This window comes from Camelus dromedarius, chromosome 21, assembly GCF_036321535.1.
Source record: "Camelus dromedarius isolate mCamDro1 chromosome 21, mCamDro1.pat, whole genome shotgun sequence".
In the NCBI taxonomy this organism is placed as follows: Eukaryota; Metazoa; Chordata; class Mammalia; order Artiodactyla; family Camelidae; genus Camelus; species Camelus dromedarius.
The window spans coordinates 21,329,717-21,351,971 of record NC_087456.1 but is presented as its reverse complement, the minus strand read 5'-3'; the positions used below and the strand labels follow the sequence as shown (position 1 = coordinate 21,351,971).

The 22,255-nt window shown below is 53.4% G+C and overlaps 2 protein-coding genes across 10 annotated transcripts in view; one reads left to right on the top strand and one right to left on the bottom strand.

The window, feature by feature from the left end:
• The window catches only part of EPHX1 (epoxide hydrolase 1), a 36,628-nt gene extending 28,422 nt beyond the window's left edge, over positions 1-8,206 (top strand). For all 6 annotated transcript variants that reach the window (XM_031438452.2, XM_010992586.3, XM_064477261.1 and 3 more), the window contains exons 5-9: positions 306-435; positions 959-1,164; positions 2,908-3,016; positions 6,990-7,115; positions 7,733-8,206. In XM_031438452.2, coding sequence (XP_031294312.1) covers positions 306-435; positions 959-1,164; positions 2,908-3,016; positions 6,990-7,115; positions 7,733-7,934 — 773 coding nt within the window. In that variant the 3' untranslated portion in view covers positions 7,935-8,206. The remainder of the gene's footprint in view (positions 1-305; positions 436-958; positions 1,165-2,907; positions 3,017-6,989; positions 7,116-7,732) is intronic.
• A 507-nt stretch (positions 8,207-8,713) lies between these two features.
• The window catches only part of TMEM63A (transmembrane protein 63A), a 30,762-nt gene continuing 17,220 nt past the window's right edge, over positions 8,714-22,255 (bottom strand). For all 4 annotated transcript variants that reach the window (XM_010992552.3, XM_010992559.3, XM_010992567.3 and 1 more), the window contains exons 13-24: positions 22,070-22,203; positions 20,637-20,774; positions 19,273-19,426; positions 17,379-17,485; positions 17,148-17,234; positions 16,517-16,579; positions 14,359-14,521; positions 13,384-13,489; positions 12,110-12,277; positions 11,251-11,366; positions 10,847-10,909; positions 8,714-9,621 (exon numbers count right to left, since the gene is read on the bottom strand). In XM_010992552.3, coding sequence (XP_010990854.2) covers positions 9,454-9,621; positions 10,847-10,909; positions 11,251-11,366; positions 12,110-12,277; positions 13,384-13,489; positions 14,359-14,521; positions 16,517-16,579; positions 17,148-17,234; positions 17,379-17,485; positions 19,273-19,426; positions 20,637-20,774; positions 22,070-22,203 — 1,467 coding nt within the window. In that variant the 3' untranslated portion in view covers positions 8,714-9,453. The remainder of the gene's footprint in view (positions 9,622-10,846; positions 10,910-11,250; positions 11,367-12,109; positions 12,278-13,383; positions 13,490-14,358; positions 14,522-16,516; positions 16,580-17,147; positions 17,235-17,378; positions 17,486-19,272; positions 19,427-20,636; positions 20,775-22,069; positions 22,204-22,255) is intronic.

The window sequence follows — 22,255 nt, the reverse complement described above, 5'->3', positions numbered from 1 at the left end:
AGACCCTGCACTGCTCAGGCCAGCAAGGCCAACCAAGCCCCACACGCAGTACAGGCCCACAGATGCTCAGGAGGGCTGACCTGAGCCTGTCCCCTACCCTCACTGTGCCCTTGCACCAAGGCCGGCACCAGGGCACACTGCCTTCTGGGCACCAGCACCCCTCCCTTGGGCCCCAGGATTCCTTGTCACCTCCTGTGAGCTGCTCTTACCGCAGCCTGGGGTGAAGGGAGATGAGGAGTCTCCAAGGACACTGAAAGCACCCAAGACATGACCTTCCCGTGATTCTTCTTTCCCTTCACAACCAGGCTGCAATTCGGTGGCCACTGCCAGGATCTTTTATAAGCTGATGCTGCGGCTGGGCTTCCAGCAGTTCTACATTCAAGGCGGGGACTGGGGGGCCCTGATCTGTACCAACATGGCCCAGCTGGTGCCCAGGTAAGGGTTGCTATCAGGTGTGTGTGTGCACAGCCTGGGCAAGGTAGACATCTGTGCAGGGAGGCACGTTATCCACTCCAGGCCCTGCCTGGACACAGTGTCTGAGCCTTGGAGCAGGGTTCCCACAAGCAGGATGTTTGTGGGCCCAGGGAAAATGAGGGAGGGTCCCCTGTCATTCAGCTCTGCCTGGGGCACTTGGACATGGATCTCTACTCCATTTGGTGTCACACAGGATTGGTAATTCTGGCTGGGCCAGGTGCCCAGGCAGAGAGGACCAGTTAGAGGAGGGGAAGGTCAGGGAGTGGAACTTTCTGATGGACCAAGTCCTCAGAGAGACCTGACCAGAATTTTCTAGAAACTATTTTCTCCTTAGCCGGCTCCTCCACCTCATGTAGTCACTCGAGGAGGCACCCCAGCAGGCTGACCCTGTGCTCCTCAGCCCCATGGCCTCTTCCTCCTCCATCTCTTCCCTCCCCCTTTCCTTGAGGCCACACAGCCTCACCTGGCCCCTCTCTCCCCTCAGCCACGTGAAAGGCCTGCACCTGAACATGGCTTTGATCTTAAGAAATTTCTACACCATTTCCCTTCTCCTGGGACGGCGTTTCGGGGGGCTTTTTGGCTACACCGAGAGGGATATGGAGCTGCTGTACCCCTTCAAGAAGGTCTTCTACAGCTTGGTGAGGGAGAGCGGCTACATGCACATCCAGTGCACCAAGCCCGACACCGTGGGTGAGTGAGCATCTGGAAGGCAGCCTGGCTCAGGGGTGGGGGTGGGGGTTACAGCCATTTCACTCAGCAAGGCTTCCAACCAGGGGGAAGCCTCACTGCCCCTCTCACTGCTCACAGGGTGAAAACCTCTGTGAGGGACTCAGCTTTTTCCACCCTGAAACTGCATTTCTCCACAGAAGTGAGTGATGCATGGTCATCAAATTCTCAAACAACCCCATTTAGTGGAGTCAATATTCCTAGTGACTTTGACCCCTGAGCCTAAGTCCTACAGTGAGAAGCAGAGGGATGGAGAAGGGTGAGGGGAGGAGGAAGCCTGGGGGCCTGTCAGGTCTGGGACTGTGGGGTCAGTGGGGGTGCCCTAGGGCCTGGGGGGTGGTTCCCCAAGACAGTGACAAAGGACCCAGCAACCGTTTCTGCCACCAGGACCCTGTTAAGGGATAATTTTTTTTAAGATATCATACAACTATACTTTATTGGGTTTTTTTGCTATTGTATATATTTTTGTCAATAAAGTAATTTACAAATGTAAAAAAACAAAAATTTTTTAATCATCAAATCATACAAAAAAAGAATACACGTCAAAAGATTTTATTTAACTTATTAATTAATAAAGGAACCAGTAAAATGTAAAACAAAACAGTTCAAAGGCAATTAGGAACACTAAAATTAATTTGCTAATAGATACAAAACTTGTCAAAATCCACAGGATAATAATCAATTAAAAGTCCACTGGGCAAAAAACTTTTTCTTTTGATTTTATTGAGATATAATTGACATATAGCACAGTATACATTTAAGGTACACAGCATGACAACTTACATCTATTGCAAAACGATTACCACAATAAGTTTAGTTAACATCCAATATCTTATATAGCTACAAGAAAAAAAATGGTTTTTTCCCTTGTGATGAGAAATTTTAGGATCTACTCTCTGGACAAAATTCATTTGCTTCTCAATGAACAAGAATCATTTGCATTACTAGTTTCTATAATTTACAGAGCTGTAAAAATAGTTCTAAGAGAAAGAGAGAGGGGGGCCCCCGTCACAATCATATAACCCTGGAAGGGTCCACCAGAAGCTCCCTGAACCCCTCTCAGGACACCCAGGAATTGTTTTGCCATTTCCAGGTCTGGTATAGTTGCCGTGACAGTCTCATGCTCACACGGTAGGCAGCTCATGAAATTAATAAAAATAGTGCTTTACAAAACCAGGCTTTTCCCCCTGATTATAAAAGTAATCCATGTTCATTGTCCAAAAATTGAAAGATGCCAGAAACCACAAAACAGGAAAGACAATTGCTATAACCTCTCGTCCCTCCCTCCCCTCTCCCCAGTCTTCAGAAGAACTTGCTAACATTTTGGTTGATGAATTTTCACAAATGAAATCCATCCATATAACCAGCACTCACTCAAGAAACAGAGTGTGACACACCAGCCCAGAAGCCCTGCCGTGCCCTCTTCCAGGCACTGCTCCCCACGCCCCTTCAGTGTGAAGGAAGCTGCCCACATAGTGTGTGGGTCCCTGTGAGCTGGTGGTTGGGTGTTAATCCCGTCTTGTCAGGTAAGGATTCCAAGGCTGAGGGTCGAGGAAGTGAGGCTCAGGAGCACCCCAAGAGTTAGGGCAGGGCTGTGCTCCAATGTAGGCTTCCCTGTGGGGCCAGCATCACGCCCCAGTCCTCACAGCCAGGACTCAGCTCCCTGGTCCCAGGCCTGAGCCGCACCTTTGCTTCCTCCCACGCCAGGCTGTGCTCTGAATGACTCTCCTGTGGGACTGGCTGCCTATATCCTAGAGAAGTTTTCTACCTGGACCAACTCAGAGTTCCGGGATCTGGAGGATGGAGGCCTGGAGAGGTGAGACCCCGTCCACCCCTGCAGTCAGCCCCCAGCCCAGTGGCACTTCCTCACCCCCGTCCCTCCTCACCATCTTCATCTCTGGTTGCTTTATCTGGGTGGGATGACTAGCAAGTTCCATCTATTGCTGGATGTCCCACAAATCCTTGTCCTGTGACCAACCCAGCCCTGCTCTTTGGATGAGAAAGCTGAGGCCCAGGGAGGTCCAGTGACTTGCTTCAAGCCTCACAGTAAAGCAGTCAAAATACGATGCAGGGCTCAGGACTGTCTGTGTCCCATTTGCTAAACAGCCTCCTCCTGGGATCAGGGAGCCCAGAGGGCCACAGGAGCCTTTCGGTTGCTAGGAGTTGGGAGCAGCCCACAGCTCTCCCTCCTGAACCCCTGAAGGACCTGGCCTCAGGGCCATGTGACTGCCTGCTCAGTGGAAGCTGGTCCTGGAGGGCAGCTGCAGAAAGAGTGGAGAAGCTGTCCCATCTCCTGGAGACTTAGAGGCTGCAGTTTCTTCAGTGCATGACTGCCAGTTCCCTGGCCCAACTCCGGCTTCATCCAGGTGGTCCTGACCCCCCTTTTCCAAGACCTATCCCTTTCTCTTTTCCTTCAGAGACACACAGAGCAACAGATACAGTGCTGGGATGGGAAAAAGAGTGAATGGATCCCGGCCTGGAAGTAGGGAGTTTGTCTAGCCAGGCCCTAGCCCTGGCACCTGGAACAGCCCTGGCCGTATAGTAGGTGCTCGGTCAATATTTGTTGGATAAGTGAGTCCTAATGATTCATGCAAAGGACTGTGGGCATCCAGGGAAAGGAGGATTCAGTTTGTCTAAGAGGCAGGGAGGAGAAAAGACTGGGAGAATCTATTTGATTTGGGCCTTGAAGGATGAGTAGGAGTTTGCCAGGTGGAAAGGGTGGAAGAAAGGAATTTAGGCAAAGAGAAAAGCAGAAGTAAAGGTTGGAACAATTAAAATGCAAGGTGGACTTGGGAGAGGGTGACTTGTTCCAAGGCTGCTTCAGGTACATTGGGGCCAGACCATGACCCCATTCCTGTAGGTGGGTCCTCCAGAAGTCTCACAAGCCTTCACCCTGGGATCTGTTTCTCCCGCCACAAACTGGGTAGCACTCAGGGGTTGATGGAACACTGCTAGGAGCACTTTGGTGAGGGGCCTGACCTTGCTTTTTGCACACAAATACCCGGAGCCAGATGTGAGGCCGGGTCAGACCATCCCCGGCCGCCCCCTGCAGCTCCTGCCCAGCTGCATACAGGGGGCACCAAAGCTGTGAGCAGGACACAGACACCATCAGATCCAGAAAGATCACTAACTGCAGCAGGGTGGAAACGGTTGGTGTGGTGGTTGCCAGGCTGTGCTCAGAGCTGCAGGGCGGATGGAAGCCCAAAGCCAGTTCACAGAGCTTCTTGTAAATGCTTCTTGTAACTGTTCAGTTTTCACTGACTGGTTGTCATTTTGTCATCAAAATTGCATTTAAAAAGATGTTCATTTTCTCTCTGTCCCTGCTCCATGCTGCTGTTGCTCGAGAGCCAGGATTTCAGAGAGGAGGGACTAAGAGGAATATAACCCTGGATGTGAAGAGGCCTTACAAGTATATTCTTCATCTCTGAGAAGCCTCTTCTCTTACCAGGTCTTCATATTTTCATATTTAATATGAACACCTTCCTCTGTCCCGCTCCTTTGCCCCTCAGACTCCCTCTGCTCCTGTCTCAGGATGCACTAGTTGGGGGCAGGGCAGAGGTGAATTGAACATGCCTTAAAATGTGGTTCTGAGGATAAAAAAAATGTAATTGATCAAGTGCAGCTAAATAGCTGAAGTAAATAAGTAAATCCAGCTGATGGACCATTTTTGGCAAATTGGCTTCTGATGAATCAACTAAGTTAATCGTCCAAGTGCTGAGGAGCCAGGCCGGAGGAGCAGCAAATATTCTTTAACCCGGGCAGCAATGGCAAGGGCAGGGCCTGGCCTGGGACGGGCATGGGATGGGAATGAGGAGTGAGGGCAGCAGGGCTTGGCGGGGATGTAGAGCAGAACGCCAGCAGTGACTGAGCTTTCTAACTCGGCTGCAGGGCATGGAGATGCCATTCATCAGACAGGGAAGAGAGGCTGAGGAGGGGAGCCTGTGTGAGTGCACATGTGTGTGTGAGTGTGCATGTGGTGTCAGGGCAGGGGCTCAGCAGAGAGGCTGAGCTCATCTTTGTCATGGATGTGCCAAGTGGCAGATGCTGGTGGGATGTCCGGGCTGAGGTGTCCACTTGGTAACTGGACTCAGAGATCTGGAGCTCAGGTGAGGAAGTTATTTCGGCTGTGCTCCCAGTGAATTAGTAGCTGGAGCCACAGGGTAGATCTCCTCAGACAGAGTGCAGGCAGGCAGCATCCAGGGATGCTGGGAGAAACCTTAGTGGCTGCAGAAGGAGGACCAGAAGAGAGTCTGGGAGGACAGACCTAGTCAGAGGGCCCTACCTACAGGCCTGGGCAGCAGGGACAGTCCCAGTGTGCAGGGGTGAGGAGGCATGGGAGAGAGGGCAGGGCCAGGAGGGAGGGAAGACCTGGGGGCAGTGAGGGGGAGGGAAGTGACTGATGTTTGGGCCTGGGGAGGCAGATGGAGGGATTCAGGGCCCAGGACAAGGGAGCGACAGCTCTCCTAAGCCCCCAAATCTGGAATCAAGCTGGGAAGGGCAGGCGGGACCTGCTGCTCCATGAACTTAGATTTCTTCAAAGAGGAAGGCAGGGCAGGCGGGAGGCTGTGGGTGGGTGCATGGCTGTCAGGACCCTCTGAGGAGGTGGCAGCTGAGATTGGAGAGCACGAGTGTCAGCAGCGCTGGAGTCCCTGCGGGTCCGTGGACTGTCAGGTGGGCTCAGGGCAGCAGAAGGCCCCCAGATGAGGGCACTGAGGGGTAAGTGGATGTCAGGGAAGCTAGAGGGTCTGGGGTGCAGTGGGCAGTTATTCCAGGGGAGAAGGGTAGAGGCTGGGGGAGTGGAAGATGAGCTGGGGAGAGCGGTGGGAGGTGGGAGCCCAGGAGGGATACCCAGGGGCAGCAGCAGCTGAAGTGGACAGAGAGGGAGGCCATGGAGGGCTCTGGGGGCTCTGGACACAGGCCAGGCTGAGGGAGCCCCAGGAGATGGAGGGAGCCCACGGTGCCGGCAGGGCCAGGAGGATGTAGGGCTTTCCAGAGTCCACAGACTACATACTCCAACATTAGGTACCAACTGAATATTTCCTCCTGAAATGTGGGGCTCTGCAACTTTGTGGGGTTCATCTGCTCAGCAGTTTCCAGGATGGAGAAGAAAAGAGGTGTCCTGTGCTGAGTGGGGGGGGTCTCTGCAGGGCCCCATGGCTCCTTCCTGGGGTGACATCGGTTTGGCAGGGGGCACACCAGCAAGCTGGGGGCTGGTGAATAAAAATGCCCCAGGAGCTGCTGGCCCTGCCCTGCTTCTTCTGGTGCCCGGCCAGGGCAGGTCCAGGGGCTCCAAAGACTGCCTGGAGAGCAGGTGTGCCCCGGGCCTGGCAGGGGCAGAACCCCCTGAGGATGGTCTGAGGGTGGCCTGCACTGAGGGCACCACCTCTGAGCAGGGGTTGTAGCATCCTGCTCACAGATCTCAGGGCCACCTAGTGGTGATCAGTCAAAGCCCCTGGGTTTGGTTGACTCGCCTACTCCTTCCCATTTGGACTGAACCTCTGGGGGCCAGTTGGGGAAGGGGACACACCACCACCCAGGATGACGGTATGAGCCAGCACAGCCTGCCTCGCACGCAGGCATCACTCTGCATCACCTGTTGTCATGGCAGCTGGTGACCCTGGGCCAGGCCTGTGACACGGGGATTAGACCACCAAGCTTGCAGTGAGGTCAGAGGAGGGAAGCCAGGTGGGCTCAGCGCCTGGCACGCTCTTGCAGCCTGGAAGTGGGAGCTCTGTCTGTCATAAAGCTGCAGTTGGTACTGACAGTGGCCTTCTGGTCTGCTTTCCCAGGAAGTTCTCCCTGGACGATCTGCTGACGGGCATCATGCTCTACTGGACAACGGGCACCATCACTTCTTCCCAGCGCTTCTACAAGGAGAACCTGGGACAGGGTTTCATGGCCAATAAGCATGAGACGTAAGTCTGGCTGAGCCCGGAATGGGGCCTCTGAGGAGGGTTCTTCAGAGGCAGGGAGCAGGGGAACGACCTGGTCTTGCACTCCAAGGACGACATTTTATGTGGAAAAGTCCAGCCTAGCCTTCTGTGTGCACTGGGTTTGTAGGATGAGAAGACAACTTAAAGGAGGTCAGGAGTATTGGGAGCGATCCTCGCATCTTTAGAATTAGCTCACGGAGGGAACCGCTGGGCGTGGCCCCCAGACATCCCTAGAGCCAGGAGCCTGTCCTGGGGTGGCACTGATGTTTCTGGAACTTCCCTGGAACTCTTTCCAGACCTCACAGGGAGACCCTTAGGCAGCAGCAAAGGGAAAGGGGGATAGAGGTGGAAGTTAAAGACTGTCCCATCCCGTGCTCACTCATGCTCTCCAGCCTGGGCAGCCCATCCAGAAAAGAGGGCCCTTAGTGGGTTGGGATTGGAGTGGGTGGTTAAAACCCGGGGTCTGTCCTTTTCTTTGTGGCTCCATGTGGGTGGGCGAACTGCTCTCCGAGCCTCTGAACGAACCCCCCACTGTGCCCACTGCTGAAGGGGGGGGCAGGCCACAGCCTCCCCTTCACTGGGATCTCTGTCCCTTCCAGGATGAAGGTCTACGTGCCCACCGGCTTTGCTGCCTTCCCTTATGAGTTAATGCACTTCCCAGAGAAGTGGGTGAAGTCCAAGTACCCTAAACTCCTCTCCTATTCCTACATGCCCCGTGGGGGCCACTTTGCTGCCTTTGAGGAGCCGGAGCTGCTCGCCCAGGACATCCGCAAGTTCGTGGGGCTGGTAGAGCGGCAGTGACCCGAGCGGAGACAGGCTGTCACCATACAGGCCCCCTCCTGATGCTGCCCCTTGACCCAGAGGCCCCCAGTCTCCCAGCCCAGCTCCTGGTAGAAGTGGGGCTGGCAGGGAGGCCACCCCCCACCTTCTCTTGGTGAAGAGGCCCCTTTTCTGAGGAATGTATCCACATCTGTCCCCTGCCCACGCTGGGACCCCATGCTCATCCCTTCACACCCACTCCTCACACACCTGTTAAGCAATGTGGCTTTGATGATAAATGATTTTCCTTCTAAGAGTGGCTGGACCAGGTGTCATGCAGGAGCCCCGACCCCACATGGGGTTCCCCTTACAGTAGAGCTGGCAGGTCTGCACTCTGCATTGAGGGTCTAGCTCCACCCTTGCTGGGAAGGGCAGGACAGCTTGTTGGGGCACCAGGAGGCTGCTCTACCCTGTCCTGGGGCTAGGGCAGCTCGGAGCAGAGGCCGCAAGGCCAAGGGACTGCTGGGGGCTGTGCCCGCCTCACCAGCCCTGCGCCCCACCTGCATCCTTCACCCAGGAAGCAGTAGAGAGGCAGCTTATCTGGCAAGTGCCTAAAGGTGCATCCCAGCCACAGGATCCCATGGGGAGAGAAGCAGCAAGAGGCTGCACCTCTCCTTCTGTGGCCATAGCTCTCCCTTGGCTTTAAGGAGGCCCTGAGCACTGTCCCCTTTGGAGGGAATAGACAGATGGCGCATCAAGGGCTGGAGACTGAGCCCCACTGCACTGGGCCCTGAAGAGGCAGGGAGGCTGGATCTCACCAGTCTGGCTAAATGGTCACTTTATTAGTGGTCCTCACTGTCCCTGCCTGCTGCAGGGTGAGCCTGACCCAGCCACAGTGTCACTGGCAACATGACAGAAAAGCACAGAACCACAGCGGGGGATGTGGAGGAGCCTGCTACCTCCCAGCACTGGCCCGTTCCCCGCCGGCTCCCCGAAGCGCACTCCTGGGGGCCGGGGACAGGTGTGAATGGCCTAATCCCAGAAGGGGGAGCTGGGATGGATCTGGACCCTCATCTGGAAGCTATCTCCGGCCTGCGGCTGCTGCAGGCTCTTCGGTTATCAGTCGTGTGCATGCTCAGAAGGGAGAAGGTCGTCCACATGGTACATCCCCTCTTACTTGATAAAAGTCACCATAGCTAATGGGCGGAGGGACACATTTCCAACACATGATCTTGCTAAAAATCACATCATCCCAGCTGCAGAGCTGGACACTTACACAGAAGGGGGAGTTGGAAATACACAGACCCTTGGGGGGGCCAATAAGAACGCAGAGCTGCTGGGACTACGGAAGGCCACCGCCCGATGGCAGGCCCGCCCTTTTCCCCTCAGCCAAGGGCCGGAGCCCCCTTTCTGTGTCCATCATTTTTAGAGCTGTTGTGCTTAAAACAGGTGGAAAGAAGTCCTGAATTTGGTTGGAGGTCAGAGTCAAGCTGCTTCTCCACCTGTGTCTCCTCACCTCCCGAGTCCTGGAGCCCGGTCCAGCCTGGCAGCCCCCCTGCCCTCAGGCTTCCTGGTGGGCGCCCACCACGCTGTCCGCAGGACTCTGAACCGTGTTCTTCCCTGGGACTGTCCCACTGATGTTGTGGATGGCACCGTAGGTCTGCTGCTGCTGCGGGGACAGGGCTGTTCTCTCTGAGGACAAGCTGTTCAGAATCCGGGGCACGTAGGGCTGCCAACAAATGGGGGTGTTAGTGCTCAGGTGGGCAGGCTGAGATTCTGTTCCCCATTCCTCCCCCACTGCCCTGCCTCCTTCCAGCAGGAAGACACACAGAATGCTTACAAAGGACACATAAAGAAGTGCCATCAACTTAGGACATCAGGACCTAAAATATGTCACTTGCAAAACTTCCTAGAAGCCAGAGCAAATCAGAAAACACAATCACACAGTTGTGTAGTCATAGAGAAGAAAGCACACCCATTTCTCAGAGGAAACAAAGCTTCCTGGCACTGGATTCTAGAACTTCTCACTTTACATCAGAAACAGGTCTGTCTACACAGGACAGGCTTAGAATGCTGTCAGTGGGACCTCCAAGCAGCTGACTGAATCTGCGTAGGTTATGTCTCCTCCCAATCCCAGGCTCTGGCTGCTGACCCCGAACCAGGCTGAAAAGGAGGGATTTACATCACTCCCCCTGCCCGTCTGGGGCATAGTCATAGGTGTGCCTCTGGGTGATTCATCTTCCTGAAACCTTCTCGGGCTGGTCCAAGGACAGACACTGGTAAGAGTGCCTGACACCTGGGAGGGAGCCGCTGGAAAGAACAGGGCTGATGCTCTAGATCAGCACCATCCTGGCCCTGTCTGTCTGTCTGTCTGTCTGTCAGAAGGGCTGGCAGTCACAGCTGTGGGAGCAGAGAAGCAGGACCCTGGAGGCCGGAAGCAGGGAGAACCAGAAAAGAAAGGAGCCCTGGTGTCTTTCTAACACTGTGCCCGCCTCCAAAGCAGGTGCAATGTTCAATGTGTTGAATTCAGAGGGAAGGTAGTGTGACACCCTCCTGGTGCCTAGTGGAGGACCTCACACAGGCAGGTGCTGGCGAAACACCCATGATCAATTATCAAACCACAGGGCCATGAGATACAGCTTCACTAAAGACACAAACTCACCAAGCATTAAATATGCAAAGAAGGAAAGTGAGCAGGGAACTGAAACCGAGGGGGATAGGTATTCATCACGGCAGAACTAATTATCTTCTCGGTGGCGGATGTGGCTTCACATATCTAACAGAAAACATCGGGAGGGACCAGGGACTCCCTCTCAAATGACGTTAATTCAGAAACCTGCCTGCATGTGATCAAGGACTTCTAGCTTAACAAGAGAGGATCCAAGCATGTTTGCAAGGCCCATGTGGTTGGGATGGCGGCAGGTGCTCAGTGCTCGGGTAAACACCGCACTTACTGTGAATGGTGGAGGCATGTGGGCTGCTGCCTCACTTCCTTTGTCACTCGCCGACTCTTCTGTCTGCAGATGACAGCAAAAACTTGCAATGAAAAACAAAACTGATCTTCCTGAACTAACATCCTCCAAACAAACAGACTATTAACACCCAGAATAATAGTACCAGCTGGCACAAAGCTCCCAGCGGCAGCTCAAGGCGGGGGGTGGTACAGTGCAGGGAGCAGGGAAGGGGGTGGGGAGGGAAGCTCCACATCACACCCAGCTACCCACGCCTTTCCCGTGGATAAATAAAATCTGGAGAGGGCCGTGGATCTGTTGATATGGGAAGAGGTGGAGGAGGGAAGGAGAGTGAACCATCTTCTCCCAGATCCTGGCTTGGTGGTGGGAGGGGAGGAGCCCTTTACCTTGTAGTTCAGAGGGCTGAGGTGCTTGAAGCATCCAAAGCAGGTGTAGGCCAGACAGACCAGGATGGTCAACAGCACCACCAGGAAAGTGAACAGGGTGAGGGGAGCCTTCAGACCTGGGGACAAAAGGATGCCAGCCTTGGTGGGGGTAGGTCACACATGGTGCAGGAACTGTGTGTGACTTCTCCTTTAGACAGAAGATAAAGAGAAGGCATCACCCCTCTTCCCACCCTCTCCAGCAGCTGGGATGGTATCTTCACAGCCAGAGCACACAGAGTGACCCACTGAGCAGCAGGCATTATCCTTGGTCAGATCTCACGGACTAGGGCATCATGCCAATGGAAATTTGCCAGCTTCCTTGCTGGGTCAGTGCCCTGCTGTCTTCAGTGCCCCGGGCCAGGGGAGGATGGAGGCCTGTCTACCTGACTGGGGCAAAGTCACACATCTCTTCTGCCTTTTCTTTTTTCCTAAGAGTGTCAGTTTCCCCTCCTGCACACTCCCTCCTCCTCCACACTGTGAGATGTGAGGACCCGGGCCCATCCACACCCACAGAGAGCAATGTGGACCAGCTTACCCTCTGGTTCAGCCCCTTCATAGCTGATAAAGGGACCGTCTTCCCCATAAGGCGCTCTGGGGCAATCGACCTGGCCTTCACCAGGTTATACTTGAGCTCAGGCTAGCTTGGGAACTGGGTTGTCAATGCTGCACCCCTTGCCCTGGGGTATCACCTTCTGATTGGACACCGAGTTGATGCTCTTAAAACAGTGAGGAATTTGACTGGCTGGTGTGGATGTGGGAATGTGAGGTTGGGTGTTGTCTCCTGCCCTCCACTCCCACCCTACTGAGAAGGGGCCCTCACCCAAGCGCAGGAAGGAGAAGAAGTAGAGCCAGAAGAGGCACAGGATGGGAGCAGCCAAGGCCTGGTTCACAGCCGCAAAGTGGATCCTCTTCTCCAACTTGGCCGGGAGGTAGACGAAGTAGAGGTTGTGCCGGTCCACCATGTGCTTGAGTAGGATGTAGATGAGGCCTGCAGAGCCAGGGCTGTGAGCTGGAGACCTGGGAGGGCCACAAGGGCCCCTCTGCCCCTTCCTCCTGGAGGTGGCTATTTGTGCCTGGAGCTGCGGCTGGGGCATCTCCAGACTGCGATCCTGCCTACCTCTCTTTCTCTCCATCTCTCTCTCCCCTTCCCCTCCCCGTTTCTCTTACCCCTTTCCTGGCCTTTCTAACCCTAGGGAGTAGAGGTGTCTGTGAGTTTGTCCCCATGGAATGTTGAAATTCTAGGATAATTTTAGGGTGAAAGGATGACTTTACACCCAGATGCCTGGCCTCACTTCCTCCTGGGCTCCTCCCACACTGAACCACCCCTTTATCCCTCAGTGCTCCCCCTCTCCTTTCCTTCTCCCACCCAAGCTAAGCCCCTGCACCCATCACTGCCGACAGACAGCACAGAAGGTGGGTGCTGCCTTTCCATTATCTCAGGTTCTTTAAAGTAAATTGTTTGTTTTGAAAGAGTAATACTACTATAAATCTTCATAATAGCAGAGCGCATACAGGGAAAGCTACAACTTCCTCCTCCCCTAAACCTCAGCTGTCACTGCCGACAGTCTCTTGGGTGTTCCGTTTCCTTCCAAAGTCTTCCATCTGTCTGCCAGCTTCTGTTGTTGTATTTTAGTGGCAAGACCTTGGCCTTCCAAGTCAAACAGTCCTAAGTCCAAATCCTCACTCTACTCATCACTAACAAAGTGTTAAGTGTTTTGTCTGTGAAGAGGGGACAGAAACGAGACCTGCCTTGTAGGATCATGAGAGAATTTAGTGTGGAGTGCACAGGGTTGGCCAGAGCGAGAGCACACGAGAGCCTCCACTACTACTGCCAAGATCCACCGAGAAGGCAGCAGTCAGCCGGCAGACCGGGAGAAGCTCTGAGAGGTCAGAGTTTGGAAGGCCAGGGGAAGGAATCCATGAGAAGTGAAATTAAATTTGGTGTCAACTGCGGCTCCTTGGCAGCAAGTGGTTCTTGTGACTACAAGAGGTCCTCGTTTGTGGGGCCTCATAATGCCCCGGTGATGGCTGTCCTGGGGTGCCTGGCAGAATCAGCCCTCCACCTACCCTGGGACCTGCTGCAGGGCCACTCACCGAATGGCACGATGATGGGGCAGGTGATGCTGTAGGCCATGATGACAGTGAAGATACACAGCATCCACGCGTACATGGCTCCGAACTCGTACTCGAAAGCTTGGTTCTGGGAGGGGGAGGTAGTGAGGAGGTCACAGGTTTGGTCCCCCCGACCCTCCCCCATGCACCCCGGGTAGTGAGGGGAGAGAGGGTGGGGAAGGACTTGGAAATGGGAGGCTCATAGCTACACCCACCTCTTGAGGCCTTCTTTCCCTCCACCAGCCTTCTCCAGCACCACTTAGCTCACACCCAGACCTCCCAAGGATAACGATGCATGTTTTCTTAGTGTTTCTCTTTTTCTCCTCCCATCTACCCCACAGACCAATGAACCCCTCGAGGACAGAGAGGCTGTCTGACTCTTAACCCTCCACTGACTTTGGCCTCAGATCCAACATCAGCTCTGCCCCTTTGAGCCATGTGTCCCGGGCCAAGTGCTTAACCTCCCTATGGCTTAACCTGTGTGTCTGCAAAGCAGGGTCTGGTGGTGCCCACCCCAAGGGGGTTCTGAGGATTAAACGACAGAATGCAGTGCTTCTCCTCTTAGGGTGCCCAGGTGCCCACGACGGCAAAGGAGAACAAAGGAGAACCCCAATACACCCAATTTAGGGACTCTTGGAACAAATGCTGCAAGGCCACAATGCCTCTGACCTCTGTGGAAATCTACAAATGTATGCAAACAAGGGCTCGTGGGAATGTACTGATCTTAGTTGTACATCTGGGTATGTGTGTGAGTGATCAGACCAGTTAAAATACAAAAATCCACACTCTCTCCCCCAGCCCGTGAGTCAGAGTGGAGAATTACACAGACATGCCACCTTCACACAGGCTCCTCCTTGCGCCTACACTGTCCACAGAGCAGCCCTGGGCACCGTGCCTGGCCCTTAGCGGGCAGTGGAGAGGCCCTGGGAGGATGTCAGGGCCTCCCATCCCCCATACCTGCTTGACGTTCCTGCGGTCGGCCGCGGTCTTGGCCATGATCATGCGGAAGGTGTAGAGGATGAGGCCGGGCAGCCGCAGCAGCTCCATGCCGTTGCCGATGAAGGCCGAGGCAATGACGTAGTTCACAAAGAAGGCCCCCTGGTCAGGCAGGAAGACGCACCTGGGGAGCCACCAGGTATGGAGGAGCTGAGTGCCCAGAGAGGGGAGGAGGCCCGGGGCTGGGCAGGGGCAGAAAGCCCCGAAGCTGGATATGCATCCCTCATTCCACGCGCGTGCGTGCGTGCGTGTGTGTGCAGTGTGTACAGGCACTGAGAATGAAACAGAGCCCCTGACCCTGCTCTTGAGGGGTTCACATCCTGACTGGCGGGACACAGACAGACGAACAAGTAAATACACAGTCAGCCGGGTGCGGTGATTGCTCCGGAGGGAAACAAGGCAGGTGGGGCAGGGTCACCACGTTACACAGGGCAGCCGTCAGAGAAGCCTTTCTAATCAGCTGACGCCTTGTGCAGAGATGCCGAGGTGAAGAGCAGTCAACCAGAAACCTGGGGAGGGAGCGTCCCTGCAGAGGCAGCAACAGCTTTCACACCAGCGGACGGGGCAGGGAGCTGGAGTGGGCCGGCAGGGAGGCAGGGCTGAGGCTGAAAGGTGTGGAGGAGCAGCTCGGCTGTGGGGAGGACGCTGAGGGGCAGGGAGGCCACGCAGAGCGACCACACAGAGCGACCGCTGTCATCTGTGTAGTGGGGACGGTGAGGACAGTAGGGCCCTGGATCTGTCTTAGAGCAGTCAGGATCTCCTGATGGGTCAAGTGTGGCATGTGAAGGAAAGAGAAGACAGGAAGAATGCCAAGGTTTTTTTTGCCAGAGCAACTAGAAAAAGAGTCATGGGTGGGGGGCGATTGTGGGAGGAGAAATTTGGGGATAAAAGTCAGGAGTTTGGTTTTGGGCAGGTAACGTCTGAGATGCCCAGGAGAACTCCACACGGGCACAGGATGCAGGGTCTGGAGGCACAGGCTGGAGTTATAGATGGGGACATCACCTGTGTACTCTGACTCACGAGAAGTCAGGTGGCATTAAAGCCAGGGGTCCATCTGAGGTCACCTAGAGTTGGTGTGGCTAGAGGACTGAGGGATGAACCCTTGGGTGGTGATATTTGGATATTTAGGGCTTGAAGAGATGTTTGGGGACAAGCAGGAGCAGAGAGTCCCAGAGCCAAGAGACATCAATGTTTCAAGGATGAAAGCGCAATGGATGTGCCAGACACTGCTGAGAGATCACGTAAAGGGGACTGAGAGCTGACCATGGAATTGGCAATTTGGAAGACACTGTCAAGAGCTGGTTGGGTATGTGTATGTCTGTGGCTGCCAGTTCCCGAGTCCTCAGCTAACCCAGTGAGAACACATTTAATTCACTCTACCCTTTCAGGTAAGCACAGCCAGCCTTCCTTATGAACAGACCTTTGGAAAAATCTACCTTGAACCTTAGGGCCTACATTAGGACCTGAAGTACTACAGTAAGGGCTGGGTTTGAATCTCTGTCTCTTAACTAACTGGGTAGCCTGGGGCAAGTTCTTCAACATCTCTGGGCCTCAGTCTCCTCATCTGTAAAATGGAAATAGTAATTGTTTCTGCCTCATAGCTTGTCAAGATTAAATGAGAAAAAGAATGAAGGATTTAGCATAGTATCTTCTTAAATCACAGGCATTACTATTAAGTGGGTGTGATACAGGTTGAAAGTAGTAATAGCAAGGACACACATCAAAAGTTAAGTTTAACTCCACTCTCCTAGCAAAAGTAATCCTGGACCAGACAGTCATTCTGGTTGCAACGTTAATTATCATTCTTTTCTCTCTTCCCTGGCACCGCTGAGACCCAGCAGTTCCTTCTCCCTAAGCAGTTCTGTTCTCAGTAAGTAAGTTTCAAAGCATGAATGAGACGGCCCCTAATTAAGTTATGGCCTAAAAGATTAACCACATTTCTGCACATGTAGCATAAAGTGGGTCAGCTCCCATGGTGCGGCCCAGCCAGGAACCTGGAGGGGTGGTGGGGAAGCCACAGGCCCTGAAGCACAGACTGTCGTCTCACCACTGCAGCCCCAGCCCTGTGGGACATTTACCCGGGACCATGGCTCCAAACCTCAACGGGTCTGATACTTACTCCAACCTGATAGAGGCCTCCGAAAAAGTTTTATCAAAGAGCCACCGGAAGAAAAAATCCAGACTGAAAGGAAAATGAATCCTGTAAGAATTTATTTCCAACAATCCATGTGATCACTACATATGTCTGCATTTTTTTTTCTGCTGTAGAAAACAGACTGGGGGAGGGTATAGTTCAGTAGCAGAGCACATGCTTAGCATGCATCAGGTCCTGTGTTCAATCCCCAGTACCTCCATTAAAATAAATAAATAAACCTAATCACACACACTCCCCAAAAAAGCCAGGCCAAATTTCAAGATCTACATTGGTTCTCCAAGATGCTACTTAACTGCACCATAACTTACCAGGGCCTGCTTTAATAGAAACTAACTTCCTCGAAATAACCAAAGCCATGGTCATACCCTCTCCCTAAGTGGAAGGTCTAGGATAAGTTTTTATTTTCAAGCTTTTTTTTTAAGGCAGAAAGATCATATCTCCAGAAGAATCAGTGGGCCATCACAACTGCGTTCCAAATGGGTATGACAGGTTTAAATGTTGCTACTAATTTGCATCCACTTCCTGACCATTTCCATTGCCTTAGGGACAGTGCTCTCCAGATGGTTCTGAAATTAGAGCGGGTGGCAATATGTACCTGGTGAGGCCGAGGGAGGGCAGAATCAGCACCATGAAGATCAAGAATATGTAGACTTTGGTCATCATGATCCGATTTTCCCCTGACCTGTAGGAAATCAGAGTTGAGCCCTCACAGTCCCTCAAATGCCCCAGGTGTCCCCCGTAGGACCCCTGCTGTGTGCCCATATCCCTGGGGGTGGGGAAGGGGCATCAGAGACACCCTTCTCAGGGGCGAGCCCTGGGCACTCACTTGGTCCAGTGAGACTCCAGCAGTGTAGAGTAGTAGACAATGGTGGGGAGCAGGGCCGAGAAGGACCACAGGAGGAGGGTTGGGAAGAACTGGCTGATGATGGGGTCCTAGAAAACAGTCCGCAGCAGAGAGGGCTGTGGGCCTGGGGGCTTTGGGCCCTCCCCTGTTGGCATGGCGACTCAGTGCACTCTGGGGATTGGGATTCAGCCATCCTCGACCCCTGGGACCAACGCTGTCGCTGGTACAGGGTAGGTCTTCCATGATGTTGTCTGAACAGACAGTAACAGCACCTGACATTCGTATAGCTCTTTAGAGCAAAGAAAGCAACCTCACATATCACTAAAGTCCACCTGTCTTACTGACAAGGCAGATAACCTCTTCCATTCCCTACAGAAAGCCAATGATAGATGCTAGAGGAAGCTACACTGACAGCCAGGGCTCCTGCCCGGCCACCTACCCACTCGGCTTTTCCTCGCCCAGTCACGGCTTCCAAGAACTGCTTCATGTTTGTTCCCAGCCCCGTCTGGGCCTGGTGCACTTGGCATTGTAATCACACGGCTTGGTTAACTTCTACCTTCTCTGATAAAATGCGCACAACGATAGATTTCTTTGAAAACTAAGTTGGATATTTTGGAAAGACTTGATAAAGGCCAGTTTCTAAAAAATGCTGTCGAATTAGATGAGAGTAAATTAACGTAAAAGACCAAGGGAAATGAAATTTAGGAGGGTTCTGTACTTTGAATGGCTTTGCAAGTATCTTTAAGTTCTGGCTTTACTGGAAGAAACCAAAATCGAAATCACAAATAATGAAATAAGGATGTGTTTTATGTAAAACAGACAAAGGGGAACTCTAACCAGAAGATCCATTCTCAAAAGAACAGGCCTTGATCACATGTCAAAAGACTGGCAAAGGAATGAACATTTACATGCTTTAAATCTAAACGAAACTTATGTATTTTTTATCAGCTGTTGAGTCAGATGGAGCTTCAACTGCCCATTAGCTCATCTGATTATCACAAGAGCCCCATGAGTATAACATGGCTGGTGTTTTAACTCCAGCTTTCAGAGGCAAAGCCAAGGCTCAGAATTCTTCAGCTAGGGAATGGCAGAGAGAGGACCAGGCCCTCAGGCCCTCCAGCCCAGGCCACTTTCCCAGCACATGACTGATCAAATGCCGAGTATAATTGGAAAAGAGAAAAAGGTTTAGGGTGATGTTTCAGGAAAGCTAATTATGGAAACAAAGTAGATGCCATTCGGGGGAGTGTTTAGCTGTTATCTCATCAATTCATCTAAGATTTTTAAAAATCATTCATTACCTCCATAGAATAAATAACTTTACAACAAGATTATCAGAAACTGAAATGTAAAAAAAAAAAATTAATTCATGGCCCTGCCACCCACAACAACGAAGTTCTTTTCAGTCTTTCCCACCCACTCCCCGTAGCATCCATTGTAAGCACACATCACTGGCACATCACTACAACCAGTGCTGAGAGACAATTTTATATTCTGCTTTTATCGTAAGCCCCCATGTCTGCCACAAAGTCTATAGTTATTTCAATGGATGCTTAACAGTATCAGACTGAATATTCCCCCATTTAATTCAAATTACCCCTACTGTTGACTATTTAGATCGATTCCATTGAAAATATATGTCTTCATAGTAACACACACCCTTACATATACATACACACACATATACACACACCCACACATATACACGACATTGTAATAAATGTGGCCGTGCCCACTCAGGGCTTAAAAGCACAGACAGGAGCCGAGCGGCATGGCCTCCTGGTTCGGCCCCGACAGCCTTGTCCGCATTCCTCCCCCACCCACCATGCCCCTTTGTCGCCAGCCCTCCTGGGATGGGCTCTGCAGAATGGTGACTCACATTCAGCGCGTGGATGGGTTTGGTGACATTGAACTTGTCCATGGTGGACAGGATGATGGAGGGTGTGGTCAGGAAAAACAGCCCCACGGAGAGAGTGAAGTTGATGCCCAGCCACTGGAACCACCAGCGGAGGCCCTGGATAGAGAGGTTCTTCCTGCAGGGGGAAGGACACAGGCCCTGGAGGCTTCTCTCTCAGACTCTGGCCACCTAGGACACCCACAGTGCCCACGGCTTAGGTGGGTCAGAAGGTCAAATTGAGGAGAGGCAAGGGACTAGACTGGGGGTTCTGGCTGAGGGCTCCTTTTGACCTCGGGAGCACAGGCAAGTGAAGGCACTGATCTTCAGCTACAGGAAGGCCAAACGTGGGGTCCCTGTGAGCTCCAAGGGAAAACAGGTTATTCACTGCCATCACGGCTCCCCAGCTAGAGCCTGGGGGCACAACCTACCCAGAGAGTTGCCATGAGCACCCAAGCAGACCAAGCAAGGCTCCAACACGGCATTCTCAGACATGCTGGAGACACATTATTCCCAATAGGGCCATGAGCTGGGGTGTGTGGAGGGAGGCGGGGGACAAAGGCACAAGCAAAGGCTGGAACCTGCCCTGGCTTATCACCCCGACCAAGAACAGACTGACAAACCATTCCCACGTCTAATCAACCAATGAGCAGAACCACCAGGGGCTGAAGCACAGCCCAGCAGAGCTGAGCACCCAAAGCTTGCTCTGGACGAGGGACTGAGGCCAGGCTGGACGGCGAGCCATGCTGGGGCCTCTGCTGGGCTGTCCCCACCCTTGGCGTCAAGCTTAAGGCCCCGTGGACACAGCTCAGCTCACCAGCAAGTCCCCCAGGCTAGAGAGGCGGCTGACACTTAACCCAAGACAGAACTGTCTGATACAACAGCAACAAGCCACAGGTGGCTACCGAGTGTTGAAATGTGGCCGACCTGAACAGAGATGTGCTACAAGTGTCACATACACACCGGGTTTCAAAGGCTACTGCACGTGAAAAGCAGAATGTAAAACATCTCAATTTTTAAAAATTGGTTAGGGGTTGAAATGATATTTTAGATATACAGGAAGAACTCTTATGAAAGTTAATTTCAATAGTTTCTTGTACTTTTTTAATGTGGCTAAAAGGACACTTAAAATTACTTACATGGCTCCCATTATAACCCTCCTGGACGGGGGGGGGGGGAAGCCAGGAAGTAACACTCGAGTGAAGCGCTGGGTGTGGACATGCCCCCTCACACCTGAACCCCACCAGCCCAGCGGGGTACAGGAGACGTGTGCTGTCTCCCTGAGTGCCAGGTCAGCCCCGCAGGGTGCCCAGGCCTCTTTCCCACCCCTTCCCAGCCTGGGGGCTCACCAGCAGATGTCCTCGGGGTAAGCGGCGAAGGTGACGGTCCACTTGGAGATGCAGAGCTCTCTGCTGTGGGAGGACGGCTGCGGCTCACCTTTGCAATGAAGGCCCTGACACTTCCAGGCATTGAAGTCTTTCAGGATGCTGCCAGAAAATGCAGAAATGGCCACGGTCCAGACCCCTCCCCCGGGGTACCACGTACGCAAACAGGACCGTGTGAGAGTGGGAGCCCTGTGGCACAGGACCTTTGTCTTATTATTAGCTTGCTACACTTAATGCTGTGAAAGAGATGCCATTCTCAGCACACTACATGGAGAATTTTGTTTAGTTCTCAGGGCAACCTTGCAGGCCAGGGATTACTGTTCCTGTTTTACAGATGAGGAAACTGAGGCCCTCTGAGTTAGGTTCTGTGCCCCATCTGTTTGATCTGGCTCCCATGCTGTTTGCACTGCCTCAGCACAGGGCTCCCCCTTGCGGGCCCCATTCCGCCCTGCCCATGAAGCTGGACTGATCACACCCGCTGCCAGCCAGGGGCCTCACCTTTCCACTCCCTCACCTCTTCCCCAGGCCCCACAGCAGCATCAGACTGCGTTATCTATAACCCCAAGACGTCCCTCCCTAGGACTCCACCTCTACCCTCGCCACTCTTTCCCCTTTCAGTCCCCACAAAGAACCCGTCAGCCCCCAACTCCTGTCTCAGAACACTCTTCCTCTTGCCACTGGCCTCCCCTCCCCTCCCCACCCCGACCTCACTTCAGGGTCTGCAGGGCACATCCAGGAGTCTGTTCCCAGGGTTCACGAAGCCAAAGGCAGGGGAGGGAAGGGCATCTGCTGGGCCACCTCCTTTCTGCATCCTTCTCCCCAACCCCACCCCTTGCTGCTCCCAAGGCGAGACGACACAGAGATCCCAGGCATTAGAGTGTTTTATGAGCTAAAGCCCACGCCAAGGTGCAGCATGAAGCCCCCTCCCCTGGGCCAGGCTCTCAGAAGCGCCCAGGAGCGCCCAGGGGTGTTCTCCCACAGCTGTGCACCTGTAGGGTGATGGGAAGGCCATGCACAGGAGGAGGATCAGGGTTCCGGAGCAGATATATGAAGGAGGGCAGCATCTACCCCACTGGCAGAATGCTGGGACAATGCAAGCCCTGGGGCAGCTGTTGAGAGCCTGCAGTGGGGTAAGGCCACATCAACCAGAGAGGGGCTCAGAAGCAATCACCCATGCCCAGATGTCGCATAAACACGGGCTGGGCTCACCAAGGGAGTGAGTGTGGGTGGCTGTCCCCTGCCCCCAGCCACACCCAGAGAAAAAGGTGGAAATGCCACAAACGAATCCCAGTGATGGTGATTCAGCAGTGCCATCTCTATCCAAGAGGGACAGCAAGTTATCTGGAAAGGGACGTGAGAGTCAGCCAAGAGAGGGCCTGGGACAGGCCCACACTCACTAGGTGGCCATGGACTTCTCCTGGAAGGTGACGAAGGCCATTCCCAGGGGCTGGTCCTGGACCCTGCATTCCTCTTCTGTGATCCTCTCCATCAGCCTGTCCTTCATGCACGTGTAGTAGGAGATGGCGTCCTCCTAGCAGAGGACACAGCCCCTTGTGATGATGTGGCCCCGTGCAGGTGTCGGG